The sequence below is a fragment of the Nicotiana tabacum genome, chromosome 12 (assembly GCF_000715075.1).
Source record: "Nicotiana tabacum cultivar K326 chromosome 12, ASM71507v2, whole genome shotgun sequence".
Taxonomy (NCBI): Eukaryota; Viridiplantae; Streptophyta; class Magnoliopsida; order Solanales; family Solanaceae; genus Nicotiana; species Nicotiana tabacum.
Genome location: NC_134091.1, coordinates 85494533 through 85510556, shown reverse-complemented (window position 1 = coordinate 85510556; position 16024 = coordinate 85494533). Strand labels below are relative to the sequence as shown.

General features: G+C 31.2%; 2 protein-coding genes and 1 long non-coding RNA gene across 3 annotated transcripts; 1 reads left to right on the top strand and 2 right to left on the bottom strand.

The window, feature by feature from the left end:
* The first annotated feature begins 1324 nt into the window (after positions 1–1324).
* On the top strand, positions 1325–2046 carry LOC107786315 (uncharacterized). Its single transcript, XM_016607776.1, has 2 exons — positions 1325–1731; positions 1821–2046. The coding sequence occupies exons 1-2, from the start codon at positions 1325–1327 to the stop codon at positions 2044–2046; spliced, it is 633 nt and encodes a 210-aa protein (XP_016463262.1).
* Positions 2047–2771: 725 nt separating this feature from the next.
* Positions 2772–6104, bottom strand: LOC107786316 (uncharacterized). The gene is made up of 5 exons (XM_075227410.1): positions 5815–6104; positions 4445–4534; positions 3789–4269; positions 3395–3704; positions 2772–2824 (listed from the first exon to the last, which is right to left on the bottom strand). The coding sequence occupies exons 1-5, from the start codon at positions 6102–6104 to the stop codon at positions 2772–2774; spliced, it is 1224 nt and encodes a 407-aa protein (XP_075083511.1).
* Positions 6105–12355: 6251 nt separating this feature from the next.
* Positions 12356–12861, bottom strand: LOC142167431 (uncharacterized). Its single transcript, XR_012697568.1, has 2 exons — positions 12722–12861; positions 12356–12604 (listed from the first exon to the last, which is right to left on the bottom strand). It is a non-coding gene; the product is annotated as an uncharacterized LOC142167431 (long non-coding RNA).
* Positions 12862–16024: the final 3163 nt, after the last annotated feature.

The following is a 16024-nucleotide window of genomic DNA, read 5'->3' as shown; positions in this document are numbered from 1 at the left end:
CTTACATTTGTGTCTTGAACTTGTAAATTTTTGAGCTTGTAACTCTAAGTTAAGGATTAAGTGTCCTTAACTTTTGAGATTGTAAGTCTAAGTTCAGGACTAAGTGTCCTTAACTTTTTAACTTGTAACTGTAAGTTAAGGACTACCTGTCCTTAATTTTTGAATTTGCAACTCTAACTTCAGGACCAAGTGTCCTTAATTTTTGAACTTCCACTCTAAGTTCAGGACCAATTGTCCTTAACTTATGAGCTTGTTACTCTAAGTTCATGACTTTAATTTATGAACTTATAAGTCTAAGTTCAGGACCAAGTGTCCTTAACTTTTGAACTTGTAACTGTAAGTTAAGGACTACCTGTCCTTAATTTTTGAATTTGCAACTCTAACTTCAGGACCAAGTGTCCTTAATTTTTGAACTTCCACTCTAAGTTCAGGACCAATTGTCCTTAACTTATGAGCTTGTTACTCTAAGTTCAGGACTAATTGTCCTTTAATTTATGAGCTAGTAAGTCTAAGTTCAGGACCAATTGTCCTTAACTTTTGAACTTGTAACTGTAAGTTAAGGACATCCTGTCCTTAATTTTTGAATTTGCAACTCTAACTTCAGGACCAAGTGTCCTTAATTTTTGCACTTCCACTCTAAGTTCAGGATCAATTGTTCTTAACTTATGAGCTTGTTACTCTAAGTTCAGGACTTTAATTTATGATCTTGTAAGTCTAAGTTCAGGACCAAGTGTCCTTAACTTTTGAACTTGTAACTGTAAGTTAAGGACTACCTGTCCTTAAATTTTGAATTTGCAACTCTAACTTCAGGACCAAGTATCCTAAACTTATGACCTTGTTACTGTAAGTTCAGGACCAAGTGTCCTTAATTAGGAATTGAGGACTAACTTATAAACTTTCTAACTTTGATATTTTCAAAATTTTCAGGGGACAAACTGATATATATGCTGAGGATAATGGTGTGAGAAAGAATCTATATAAATTGTATATATATATATATATATATATGCTGAGGATAATGGTGTGAGAAAGAATCCATATAAATTGTACCATCAAAAAATCAGTAGTAAAATGTTCTTCCTTAAGCTTGCAGATAGTAGCTTTGTACTTGATGATAAGGTTTGATAATTCACAAGGCATTTGTTTTCTTTCTTCTTAATTTATTATTTTTTAATTATTTTTGACTGATGGATTTATTTTTCATTTTTTGCCTTTTTATGAAGCATATTGACATTGCCATGTATTATTTGAGAAAGAAGGAATGCTACCACCCTTGCGCCCATCCTTTTTGTTGCACAACTAGGATATACTTTTTGATAACTATATGCTAATTGTGTATAAGAATTTCAATGAAGATGCTTCAGATTTGTTTTGGTGTGATGATAATCAGTTGGTTCTCACACCATATGTGTGGGGTGACAATCGTAGATGTGAAATTGCTTGGACAGAGGTTGACAAAATCTTTTTTCCATGTCGGCTTCCTTCAGAAGATAATGATGTTGTGACACATTTTCTTTTGGGAGTATTGGACTTGAATGATATAAATATTGATGTGTACGATTCCATATATAGTGATCCATATGAGCAAGGAATGAAACACATTGAAATGTATGCACGCATGATCCCCCACTTGCTAAAGTTCTCACAGTTTGAGAAAAATCACAAGTCTTTTGGAAATGCATTCAACAAATTTGATATTCAGTGGCAAAGATCACCACACCAAACTGGATCGTACGTGTTGTCATTTGCTATATAATTTGTATGTACTTTAGATTTATTTTATTAAAAATATTGTTTAATTGACTCCATATTTTTCTTAGGACTGATTGTGGTGCATTCCTAATCAAGTATGTGGAGTTGTTGATGATGGGAAAGGATGTGGAGAAATTCCAACCTGAAGATATATCAAACTTCAGAAAAGAACTTGTAGCAAATCTTTGGGCACATGGAGAGTGGAAAATAAATTCTGGTTATGATACACCACCAGAAAATGTCGGCGATGACTATGATAGTGAAAATGAAACTTCTTGCCCAAAGAAGATATAGTGTAGTTGTAAAGAAAGTCAGCTGTAGTGGAATTGGTATAAAATTGCTGTAAAGAATCTATATGAATTCTGAAATATCCTGTAAATTGTCACAAGGCACTTTATTTTATTTGCATAGCATAATCTTTTGGTCACAGCTATGTTAATTACAGTTTCAGCAGTAATATGAAGGCATCGTGTTATTAATTTCTTTCTTTCTGTTAACTATTGATTTGTCCATTTTTTCATAGTTTTAAAGGGCCAATCTTTGATTAAATTGTCTTGAAGTTTTTAGAAATTCAAAGCAACACACATTGATTGTTGTAGTACTTCAGAATCTGTTAACTACATCCTTATTTGTTGAAGGATGAAAATAATATTCAAGACATATTTTTTTTAATGTGCTAAACTTCTGGAATATAGACAATAAACTGAGATTTCCAGAAGTTAAGGACATTTTAGAAATTTATGTCCTATATATTAGATTCATACTTCAAATGTTCAGGACGTTTCAAAAAATTATGTCCTGAAGTCTACTTGTACCAATCTCATTTTAAAAATAAGATGTAGCAAGCTGTGTTTAGCAAGCTGCAGATGTCAAATTTTATAACTACTGATTTGTCCATTTTCAATTGCCAGTTTTTTATTAAATCTGTAGAGATATAGCAAAAGATACATTGATTGTTGTAGAACTTCAGGACATTATGTTCATAAACGTCCTGATTTGTTGAAGGATGAAAATAATATTCAGGACATATTTTTCTGAAATGTCCTGAACTTCTGGAAATCTAGATAATAATCTGAGATTTTTAGAAGTTAAGGACATTTTAGAAATGTATGTCCTTAATATTAGATTCATACTTGAAATTTTCAGGACTTGTAAAAGATTATGTCCTTAAGTTTTACTTGTACAAATCTGATTTTAAAAATAAAGATGTAGCAAGATGCAGGCGTCAAATTATATAAAGAAAAGGACTTTTTTGTTTACTTACGGTAAGAATAAAATTCCATAAACAATAATTGGTCCGACAAAGGTAAATTGAACTCCCAGAAAAAGAAAAAGAAACAAAGAGCACGTAAGCGCAAAGAAACTTTGAAAATTCAGGACATCTTTTATATAACCATCTGCTAATGTTTACTTGCTCAAATAAAAACAATCTAAATAAATCCAATTTATAGCAAAAACTTAAAAGAGTAGATAAACATAAGTGGATATATCTATTATTCTCTATGCTTCCTTGAAAATGGATGGACTGCGAGAGAATATATACAAGATGTTCTATTATGACCAATTCTTCTGCAACGACCACATTTGAATGTTATTTTTGATGATTCGGTAGCTGGAATATGCCTTTTCTTCTGCCTTCTACCTGGCAGGACTTTGAAATCTGGAGGTTTAATAATTTTTGACTTAACACTCTCTGGTACAATCCAAGAATCTTTATGTCCTACAGGATGTATTTGTCTTTCATATGTTTTCAGCCAAGATTTCTTTAAGTACCAGTCCGAGCAGAAATTGGACTTCTTGATGTTTCTCTTATCGATAGCTGCAATTGCATGTATACATGGTAATTCATCAAATTGAAACTGAAAACAATCACATGTTCTTTTATTTAAGTCCATCAAGAAAGTAACTCCTTGTTCCTCAACTCTAGAACACCATGAATCAACAGGGAAGACCTTCAAAGATGAAAAACTATAAGTTAGTATATTATGTTAAATTATTATTAAAATAATAAGCTAAAGTAAGAACATAATACTTACATTTAAAGTAAAAGCTAAATCTATATTTTTCTTCAATTCCTCTTCTACCCAACAAGAAACGTCATAAAAAGTTCCTTCTGCTTCATTTCTTCTTTCATAAAACCAACGTTGTAGCTTCACTTGGATGAAATCCATCATTCTTAATATAGGCAACTCCCTTGCTTCTAATAGCACAGAATTCATTGACTCAACTATGTTTGTTGTGAGCATGTCATATATTCGTCGTGGACTACAAGAACGTGCCCACCTTTCCGGTGGTTCTTCCATCAAGTAGTCAAAAGTCTTCTTATCAACTTTTGATATATCTGACATGTATAGATCAAATTCTTTGTGCATGTATACTCTTGCAGCACTTTGGAAAAGTTTTATGACCTCACTTTTCACTTTCCTTCGCTTTAGGTTCTGCTCCAAATGATAGATACAAATCCCATGGTGGCTTTCAGGATATACCTTTGCAATGCCATGTGCAATAGATTGATGCCTATCCGATAAAAAAAATTAAATTGTCACGGCTCCCAATTGCATTGCGAAGCTCACTAAAGTACCACTCATAGGAATTGTTATTTTCAGATTCTGCAATTCCAAAGGCTAGTGGGAATATTTAGTTATTTGCATCCTTTGAAACTGAAATCATTAAAACACCACGATATTTTGACTTCAAAAAAGTTGCATCAATAGCAATCACTGGTCTACAATGATTCCAACCAGCTATTGATGATCCATATGCATAAAACATATAAAGAAACCTGAAAATACAGTTTAACAGAAGATTAAAAATACAGGACACCAAATCCTTAATATTTATACAGCACACATCAAAGTTAAGGACATATTGTCCTTAATATTTTCACTGCACACATCAAAGTTAAGGACATATTGTCCTTAACTTTTACAATGCACACATCAAAGTTAAGGACACCATGTCCTTAACATTTTCACTGCACATATCAAAGTTAAGGACACAATGTCCTTAACATTTTCAGTGCACACATCAAAGTTAAGGACAACTTGTCCTTAACTTTTAGAATCCACACATCAGAGTTAAGGACATCATGTCCTTAACTTTTACAATGTACACATCAAAGTTAAGGACACCATGTCCTTATCATTTACACTGCACACATCAAAGTTAAGGACACCATGTCCTTAACATTTTTACTGCACATATCAAAGTTAAGGACACCATGTCCTTAACATTTTCACTGCACACATCAAAGTTAAGGACACCATCTCGTTAACTTTTTCACTGCACACATCAAAGTTAAGGACACCATTTCCTTAACATTTTCACTGCATACATCAAAGTTAAGGACACAATGTCCTTAACTTTTTCAAAGCACACATCAAAGTTATGGACACTATGTCCTTAACTTTTACAATGCACACATCAAAGTTAAGGACACCATGTCCTTAAGTTTTTCACTATGCGCATCCAAGTTAAGGACACCATGTCCTTAACATTTTCACTGCACACATCAAAGTTAAGGACAACATCAAAGTTAACCTTTACAATGCACACATCAAAGTTAAGGACACCATGTCCTTAACTTTTACAATGCACACATCCAAGTTAAGGAGAGCTTGTCCTTAACTTTTACAATGCACATCAAAGTTAAGGACACCATGTCCTTAACTTTTTACAATGCACACATCAAAGTTAAGGACACTATGTCCTTAACTTTTACAATGCACACATCAAAGTTAAGGACACCATGTCCTTAACTTTTTCACTGCACACATCCAAGTTAAGGACACCATGTCCTTAACATTTTTACTGCACACATCAAAGTTAAGGACACCATGTCCTTAACATTTTCACTACACACATCAAAGTTAAGGACACCATGTCCTTAACTTTTTGATTGCACACATCCATGTTAAAGACATCATGTCCTTAGCTTTTTCACTGCACACATCTAAGTTAAGGACACCATGTCCTTAACATTTTTATTGCACACATACAAGTTAAGGACACCATGTCCTAAAGTTTATAAAACAGACTAATAAACTCTTTTTGATTGTTTACCTGTTGTTGTCGTCTATCTTTATGTTAGTGTAAGTTCCCGGATTTTTACTTTTCATCATATACAAGTATGAAGACAATAATTCATAATTCTCTTTAGGAGTTCCTCTTATTAAAGCTGAAGCATGTTGAATAGCACGCCACGTCTTGTGATAACCAATGTCTAGTCCATGCAATTTGTGCATTTCTACCATGACAAAGGCTGGTGTAACTTCAAATCTTGGGTCTCGAAGGTTGTCGATAATATAACCACTAATCAACCTTGAAGTTGCATGCCTTTGATCAGCTTTCATAGTGTTAACTGAGCAGTCATAATTCTGAAAGTACGCACATACCACCCACACCTATCATCATTGCATTTCAACGAATATCTTGTTGAGCTTGATCTAACAACCTTGAATTCAAAATGTCCTTTAATTGCTATATTGGAAAAACAGTTAATTATACTCTTCTTTTTGTCAAATAATGATCCCATTTTTATTTCATCCAACGAAGCATTTTCTCTTAATATCGTAGTTGGGGATTCTTTTTCTTAGCTTCATCTAGTTAGTTGAGTAAAGGTTTTTTCAGCAACTTCTTCTATTACTGATGCACTCTCTAAGACTTGAATACCCAAAGCTTGTTCGTTGTCAATCTCTATAATGCTTTGTCCTTCCACTTGAATAGAATCAAATGTTTGAAACACCTCTTCAGTTATTGGTTGAGCTTCAACCACATCTATTTCCATTATTTGTTGGCATTTGTCTTGATTGTCTTGTTGAGTTTCTGTATTGACATGTTCAAAGGTGCTTGTAGAATCAAAAACTCTTTTCGAAATATCAACAATGAAACGACAGCCCTTGAAGAGTGAATGACTTTTTAGTAACTCTATACATGTGTGAAGATCTAAATCTTTGGATACAAGCATTCCCTTGCTTGTTCCCAGATTGATATCAAACCATATCATTGCTTCAAACTTGTCTCTATCCAATTCAATAACTTCAAAGACCTGGTTAATGAAATCTTCAAATCGAATTGCCTCAGGTACTAGAACATGCTTTGTTTGATGATCAAGATACTTATAGTCTGCAGTCCGTCTACCACTAAAAGCAACTATAATACATATTATATCTATCCTGCAAGTCAAAAAAATGGGAAATTCAGGACATATTTATACAGCAATCGTGAAGTTAAGGATAAGATGTCCTAAACTTTATCAATACAAGTTGCAAAACACAGGACACTATGTCCTTAATATTTAGAACAACAGTCATGAAGTTAAGGATATCATGTTCTAAACTTTATCAATATAAGTTGTAAATACAGGACACTATGTCCTTAATATTTACAAAGTAGTCATGAAGTTAAGGACATCATGTCCTAAACTTTATTAGTATAAGTTGCAAAAACAGGATACTATGTCCTTAATTTTTACACAGTAGTCATGAAGTTAAGGACATCATGTCCTAAACTTTATCAGTACAAGTTGCAAAAATATGACACTATGTCCTTAACTTTGATGTGTGCAGTCAAAATGTTAAGGACATGATGTCCTTAACTTGGATGTGTGCATTGTAAAAGTTAAAGACAAGTTGTCCTTAACTTTAATGTGTGCAGTGTAAATGTTAAGGACAAGTTATCCTTAACTTTGATGTGTGCAGTGAAAATGTTAAGGACATGGTGTCCTTCGCTTTGATGTGTGCAGTGAAAATGTTAAGGACATGGTGTCCTTAATACTTAGAACAACAGTCATGAAGTTAAGTACATCATGTCCTTAGCTTTATTAATACAATTTGCAAATACAGGACACTATGTCCTTAATATTTAGAACAATAGTAATGAAGTTAAGGATATCGTGTCTTTAACTTTATTAATACAAGTTGCAAAACACAGGACACTTTGTCCTTAATATTTTTTAAAACAACAGTCATATTAAGGACACCAAATCCTTAACATTATGTCCTCAATATTTACAGAACAATCACAGAGTTAAGGATGCGATGTCCTTAACGTTATCAATACAGAAAAGAAAAAAAAAATCAAATTCCTAGCATCTTATTCTTCAGTAACGAAATAAAAATCCACACAAACACACAAAAGCATATAGAGATATCTGAAACTTTAGAACTTACTGTAATTTTATGGTGAATTTTGGACGAGAAAGTTGAATTCTGAACTTAGACCGAAAGTTTGAAATCGGAAGAGAAGTTTCTGCAATTTTGGACGATCACAATAATTCTCTGCACGTAAGTTTGCACGTAAGTTTGAGCTGCTGCTAATCGTAAATAAGGAGCGTATGTATCAGCGAAATCCTATACAGCAGAAGGGTATTTTCGTCTGGGCGGGTAAAAGTTTATTAAAGCAGTGGTTAAAGACTAAATACATTTAAAACAGTGGCTTAAAAGTAAATACTTATGTTATTACTGGCTATCTGTGTACATCGCCAGTACAATCCCCCAATCCAACTCCAAGCCCAAAAAGAAATAGGTTACTTGTGTATTCATCGGTCTAATCAGAACCAAAATTCCAACCCAAATAGCTTTATGATAAATTCCTTCGTCCAAAATTCTCCCAATCTCTTCCGGTTCCTTCCCCTCCATTCCCCAGTTATTTGATTTCCCTACCTTATTTATCTTCTCTTTCTTTCTTTTTCTTCTTCTTTAATTCTTTTTCCCTGTCAAGACTCTAAACATTTCGCGATTTCTTCTTGATCCGAAGCCAAGATTATCGCTCCATTTCTTGCCAAGATTGCTGTCACACAAAATAATTTATACGCATTATTGTTCATTTAGTAAGAAAACCATGAAAGATTCAAAGCTTATTGTTTGGATGAATGTGGACAACTTATGAGCTTTCTGTGTACCACAGGGGAACACTTTCTCTTCACTATTGCTATTGATTTTGTGGACTTGTATATTAGTACTTGTTTCTGCCGTATGAAAGCCAAGGCAGAAACTTGGGGCATTACTAGTTTATAGCGAGCTAATGTTCGTTCGATATCACGGAGTACTTCTATCCGTGGTTTATCACTTGTTCCTGACTTTGGTTCTCTTATTTTTATTCTGCTCTTCTTCTTCAACTGTCGAATTGATCGAGTGCTTAAAGCATTCTGCTTTGGAAGCGCATGAGTATGCTCTCTTCTCCCTTTCGCAAATCTTGGTATTCTTTCTCAGTTTGTGTACGTGCTTGTGTTAGCGGCACTCCATTGAAATCATGCCAAGTTAATTTCCTCTCTCTTTATGTGAGTTCAATGTTTCTTTGTGGAGTAGAAAATCTGTTCCTAGAAATTAATTGTAAACCACATCTTTCAGTTGAAATAATGGGTCTATTATTTGCTATAACTTAGCAACTGCACGTAGCTATAAGATAAGAAGTGTGCAAATAACGGTTTGGATTCAAATAATGTTTGGACTCATAGAATATAGTACTATTTTTTTCTAACATATGATGCGTAAGCTCATTCTTGCTTTGTTCCGAAGATGAATTGGTTTTTTTTTGAAGGACATTTAGTGGGCGTTTGTACATAAGAATTGTAAAATTTCAAAATAGGGAAAAAATATTTTTAAAGTGAAAATGATATTTGGAATTTAGAGTTTTGTTTGGACATGAATATAATTTTGGGTTGTTTTTTAAATTTTGTGAGTGATTTGAGTGAAAATTTTAAAAAACAGCTTTTTGGAGTTTTTTAAATTTTCAAAAATTTTCAAAATGCATATTCAAGTAAAAATTAAAAATTTTATGGACAAACATTGATTTCGAAAAAAGTGAAAAAATTTTGGAAAAAAGAAAAAAATTTCTTATGCCCAAACGGTCTCTTAGAGTTTCACTACTAGAAAACTAGCAAACACGTCCACAGAATACCGACCGAAATCGGTCGGAAAATACGTAAATTGGTCGCAAAAGTCAAAGAAAATATTTCTGACAACGGAAATAGTGGTCCCACAACAAAGATATAAAAATTTCGACCGATTTCGGTTGGAAATTGGTCAATCTTTGACCAAGACCTGGTCATACTTGCATATTATCTACCAAAATAATTTTTAATTAAAAATTTTCAAATATACCCACCGAAATCGATCGGTATATTTGAAATTATTCTTTCCCGCCCAAGGTAATTGGGTTTTTAATATAACAAAAATTATATATATATAATTTACAAACCAAAATAAGTTTTAATTAAATTTTTTCGATCGAATTCGGTCGGTATTTCAATTTTAAAATATTAATTTAATGAAAATACCTACCGAAGTCGGTCGGTTTTAGTCAACTTATATAAATAGCTTTTAAATAAATAATATTTAATAGTTAATTGATAAATATGTGTGTGTGTTCTTTAAATTACTTTTATATGGACACTATATCCTATTTGTGTATGTATATGTACATATATGTACATAATATTTAATTGATTTAATATCCTAAATTGTAATATTTAATATTTAATTAATTTTGTATTTATATACATACACACAAAACATATGTATACATATTAATGCTATATTAACATATGTTATATTAATATATGCTATATTCATATGTTGTTGTTGCTAAAACTTAAGTATTAATATAAGCTATATTAATACTTAAGTTGTAGCAACAACAACATATGTATACATATTAATGCTATATTAACATATGCTATATTAATATAAGTATACATATGTTGTTGATGCTAAAACTTAGTATTAAGATAGCACTACATCTTATAGAACTATACACTTTGTTTTTAAATTTGTTATAGTAAGTTTTAATCGAATATAATAGAATTTTTAATTGATCCACTGATGAAGTATCCAAGCAAAGTACTAATAAGGTGATCGAGAATAAAACATTCAAGATTATGTGTGTATGTGTATGTATGTGTATAAATACAAAAATAATTAAATATTAAATAGTACCTATAATTTGGATGTTAAATCAATTAAATATTATGTACATATATGTATATATACATACACAGATAGGATATAGCATACATACATATATACATATATATATATATATATATATATATATATATATATATATATATATATATATATATTAAGTATTAAATATTATTTATTTAAAAGCTATTTATATAAATTGACAAAAACCGACCGACTTCTGTCGGTATCTTCATTAAATTAATATTTTAAAATTAAAATACCGATCGAATTCGGTCGGAAATGTGGGGTCAAACGGTCAAAACTCCACTCAAATATACTGACCGAAATTTTCGACCGAAGTCGGTCGGAAAACTTTTAATTAGGCTGCGAGAAACGGGTTTCTCTTCCATTTTTCTCTTTTCTCTTTCTCTCATTCTTTCTTCTACATCCGCCAACCCTTCCCAAATCCCACCTAAATCAACTCATCACTCCCTTCTCACCCAAAATCAACCCCCCCCCCCCCCCCCACACACACACACTTCGTCTCTCCCCGTTCTCCGTTGGTCCCACCATTGCTCCTCCGCCACCACCTCCGCCCCACCACTACTCCAAAATCATACTCCTCTCCTCTCTAGTTATCTATATTTGTTAATTTTAGTTATTTAAATTCTTTCAATTATATAAACTAGGGTTTACAATTTGGAATTTTGGGATTGTTTCAATTGATTATAATTCTTTAGATTTAAGGTTTACTCTAATTTATTTTGTTTATGATATCATGTAAGGTACTTGCTTAATTAGCTAATTTTTATTTTTTTTTTAATTTTATTGCTCATGATTTAGGGCTTATTAAACTATGATTTAAGGCATATTAAATTATAATTTAGGTTTTATTATTATGATTAATAGTAAGTGAGTTAGTCTAATTGAATGGGTTAACTAATTAAATATTATAAACTAGAGTTTACAATTTGGGATTTTGGGATTATTTCAATTGATTATAATTCTTTATATTTAAGGTTTATTCTAATTGACACTACAACATTATACATATACAGCTACGAAATACGTCGTAGCCAAACATGAAAATTTTCGTGACTAAACACTTTAGCCACAATAATTTTTTTCGTAGCATTCGTAGCTAGAAGTAGCGTAACTAAAAGGTAGCTACAAACTTTAATATTTCGTGGCTAAGGATTAATACTTTTGCTACAAGAATCTTTGTGATGTAGCTATATTAATAAAATATTTTGCCACGAAGAATATATATTTATAGCTAATAATTTTATTCTTTTGCCACGATAAATCAAATTTTGTAGCTATCTTCTATACTTTAGCCACAAAGGGATATTCTGTGGCAAAAGATGTTATTTATTTAGCCACAAAATTCAAATATGTAGCTGTGCTCACATATTAGATTTGTATTATAGTATTTATATTTAGCTACCAACCCATAATTTCATAGCTATAAATCGTCAAAATATCCATGATTAGATTTTTTTTATTATGTTTTATTTGGTGACTAGATTTTTATTACATTTTATTTTTATTTATGAAAAATTAATTTATTAGAGATAATAAATGTTTCTGTCTTATGCGTTGCTATTTTTCTTTTTACCTCACTAAATATTTTAAAAAATTTCAAATATTCTATATCCATACATCTTTGATCAAACCATATAACATACAATAATAAACTTTGAATATCACTTTATTATATAAATTTGCATAAAAAAGTTTCAAAAATTAATTTTAAAATATACAATTATCTATCTAAAGTACACTCAGTTATTCAACTATAAGCTATAAAATTCTGAAAGGTTTCACATCAAAATAAAACTAAGTTCTAAGTATTAGATTTGGGGATTCAAGATGTTGAAATCAGATGATTTTCTGCAGTCAAGGATGAAGTAATTTCACTCTTTGCATCAAGACCGATCATTGATCTTCTTGGATTCAATAGATTAAAATGCACCATGTAAATTCAAAAGAGACAAAAATTAGCACAAAGAATGAGCGAACCATTAATACAAATATGCAAGTTTGAAAATACATAAATATACCTGGAAAGAGAGAAGGCGCTTTGGTTTGCTCTGTACATGTGAAGAGAGAAAGTGTTGTTGAAGAAGGAAATGTGAAAAGGGAGGAAAGGGGGAGGTGGATGGGAAGGGAACGCAGGGGGAGGCGGCTGGGAAGGGGATGCACAAAGTGAGTTTGAAGGTTTTTATTAGGTTTTGGGGATTTTGGTTTGGCCCAATTGGCCTTTATGTTCCTTTTTTTTTTGTTAATATATTATTTGCTTCTTTTATTTCTTACTTAATATAAATGCCATAAATGAGAGAAATGTAAGTACTAACAAATACAAGTTAAGTAAGAAAATTATCTAGGGAAAATGCAAAAGAGTAAATACATAATTTACACTAAGTAAAATAGAAAAACCAACTTGCATAAGTAAGAAACTTATCTAGGGAAAATGCAAAAGATTAAATACATAATTTACACTAAGTAAAATAGAAAAACCAACTTGCATGAAATAAAGATACTCTATAATATATTATATTCTTTACATTTTTTTTCGTCCTATACGATATTGTTAATTTTGTTATTTACTCCTATTTGAATTATATTAACTTCTTAATTTTAGTGTTTAATTAGATTATGATAGTTATTAATTTATTAAAATAGTATTAGACCATTAAATATACAACTTTTCTATTTATCTAACTTGAGTGTAATACTGTAATTAGTGAACAATGTACATAGATACAAACATATTGTCTAAATTTGATATTGCTTATTAAAATCTAATGAAAATTAATTACATGTTTATTTAAATTGTATAGAAAATTACAAGTATAATTTGTTTAATATGAATTATGATATACTAATTAGTTTTGTTATACACTCCTATATCAACCATGTTAAAATATTATTTTTTTTGAAGTGAAATTTAATAATATCGAATTATGTAAATATTATATATATCAAACAATAGTCACAAGAGAAACATCATCTTCTTCACGTATCTTTATCATATATAATTCTCAATTCTTATATTCAATGTATAATTTTTTTTATGACAATTAGAAACTTATTAAGATAGTAAATAATTATCACACACACATATATATATATATATATATAATATATATATATATATATATATATATATATATATATATATATATATATATATATATAGTTTTTTTAAATTCTATAAAATTAGTCATCCACACATTAATTAGCTATAATTCCACTATATTGAATAAGAATTATAATATAATTAGTTTAATTATAATACTATGATTTAGGGCATATTAAATTATGATTTAGGATTTATTAATTATGATTAATAGTATGTGAGTTAGTCTAATTTAATGGGTTAACTAATTAAATATTCTAGCGAGTCTAATTATGTTTAATGGTAGGGTTAGAATAATATTGTATTCAAATTAATATGCACTCAACTTATTTAAATGTTGTACTTTGTAACTAAAGTTTATTATATAACTTAATTCTATAAAGTAATTTGAATTATGATTAATATAACATGTAATTTATTTGTTCTTTATGTAGATGGAATATCGTAGTTGGATGTATAATATGAATTATCCTAATCGTCGGTTTTTGAGGGAGAAATTTATAAAAGGAGTTAAGGAATTTACTAGGCATGCAATGTCACTTGAACCGTTTCGGATTGGAGGTGCTTTCTCGATTTCGGATGCAAGGTCAGCTAGCCAATCTTCTTGCTAGTGGTGCTTTTCCGATTCCCCGATCTCGTGAGCCTTCCCCAGATGCTAATCCTTCGAACTATGCCGATGATGAATGCTATAGTAGTGGAGATGAAGATGATGTAGTACAAAACACTCATTGAATGATGTTTGAACTTTTAACTTGTGAAACGTTTTGTTATTGGGTATGATGTTTTGTTAATATAATTTAGTGGAGATGGAGATGGAGATGGAGATGGTGATAATGTTTTGTTAATATAGTTTTGATAGTTGTTATTGTTGTTGTTATTGTTGTTCTTATTGTTGTCATTGTTGTTATTATTGTTGTTATTGTTATTATTATTGGTTGATTGACAGTAATGTAATGCTGCCATTATAGGTGATTGATTGTTGGCAGGTGGTGTAGTTATAAAACAGCTATTTTTTGCCAAATACCCAAAAAACCGACCGACTTCAGTCGGAAATATTTATTTTAATTCCCAAAAAATCAAATTTATCGACCGACTTTGGTCAGAATTTTTGATTTTAAATTTTAATTATTTTAATTAAACCGACCGAATTCGGTCGGAATTAACAATTTTAAATAAAAATGAATAATTATATATTTTAACAATACCGATCGATTTCGGTCGGAATTGAATAATTTTAAAAACAATGAATAATTAAATTTCCGATCGAATTCGGTCGCTAATTTAAAAATAATTAAAAAATATTTTTAACAATACCGACGGAATTCGATCGGTAAAATTAATTTGTGTCAGACAACTTGGTCAAACTGCATTGACAAGTACCGACCGACCTCGGTCGGAAAATAGCGACCGAATTCGGTCGCTCCCCGTTTGCGGCCATTATTTTATCGACCAATTGAAAACGGTCGGAAATCGATCGGTTTTGGTTGGATTCCGACCGATTTCGGTCGGTTTTTCTAGACGTTTTTTGGCAATTTTTTAGTAGTAATTTGGCGCATTTAAAATTTTGTCTCTTTCAAAAATATTCATCATATGGTAGTTATATTTTTGAGCCTCTAAAACTGGCATTGGTCTGCATAGTTAAGAATTAAATTTTACATCTTTGCTAAATTTTTCCTCTTTCGTTTCGAGCCTTCCTTTTTTAGTACATGTAACTCTTTAGTTAGGATGGTTGACCATTTTATTTGAACAATTCTACAAACTATTCACGACAAACATGGGTATTTTAGCTGTCATATGCCTCAAGTATTATATTAAGGAGCTTTTCTATTTTTAAGAGCTCTAGAGTACTCTTCAAGTAATTAACTGTTATTTAATGATTCGGAGGCCAATATGAGCCCTTATGTAACGACCCGACTTGTCGTTTTAAGAATTTAAGCCTTGTCTGGCGGCATAAGGCCCTGAGCAGCTTCTTATTATGTATATTGACTTGCGTGCGTGGTTGAATTCAGTTACCGGATGATTTGGAGTGATTTGGGACACTTGGTCCCCAAAACAGAAGCTTAAGTCTTAAGATTTTTACCGGAGTCGAAACTGTGTGAAGATGACTCCGGAATAGAATTTTGATGATGCCAATAGCTCCGTATGGTGATTATGGACTTAGGAGCGTGTCCGGAAAATTATTTGGAGGTCCGTAGAGGAATTTGGTTGGAAATGGCGAAAGATG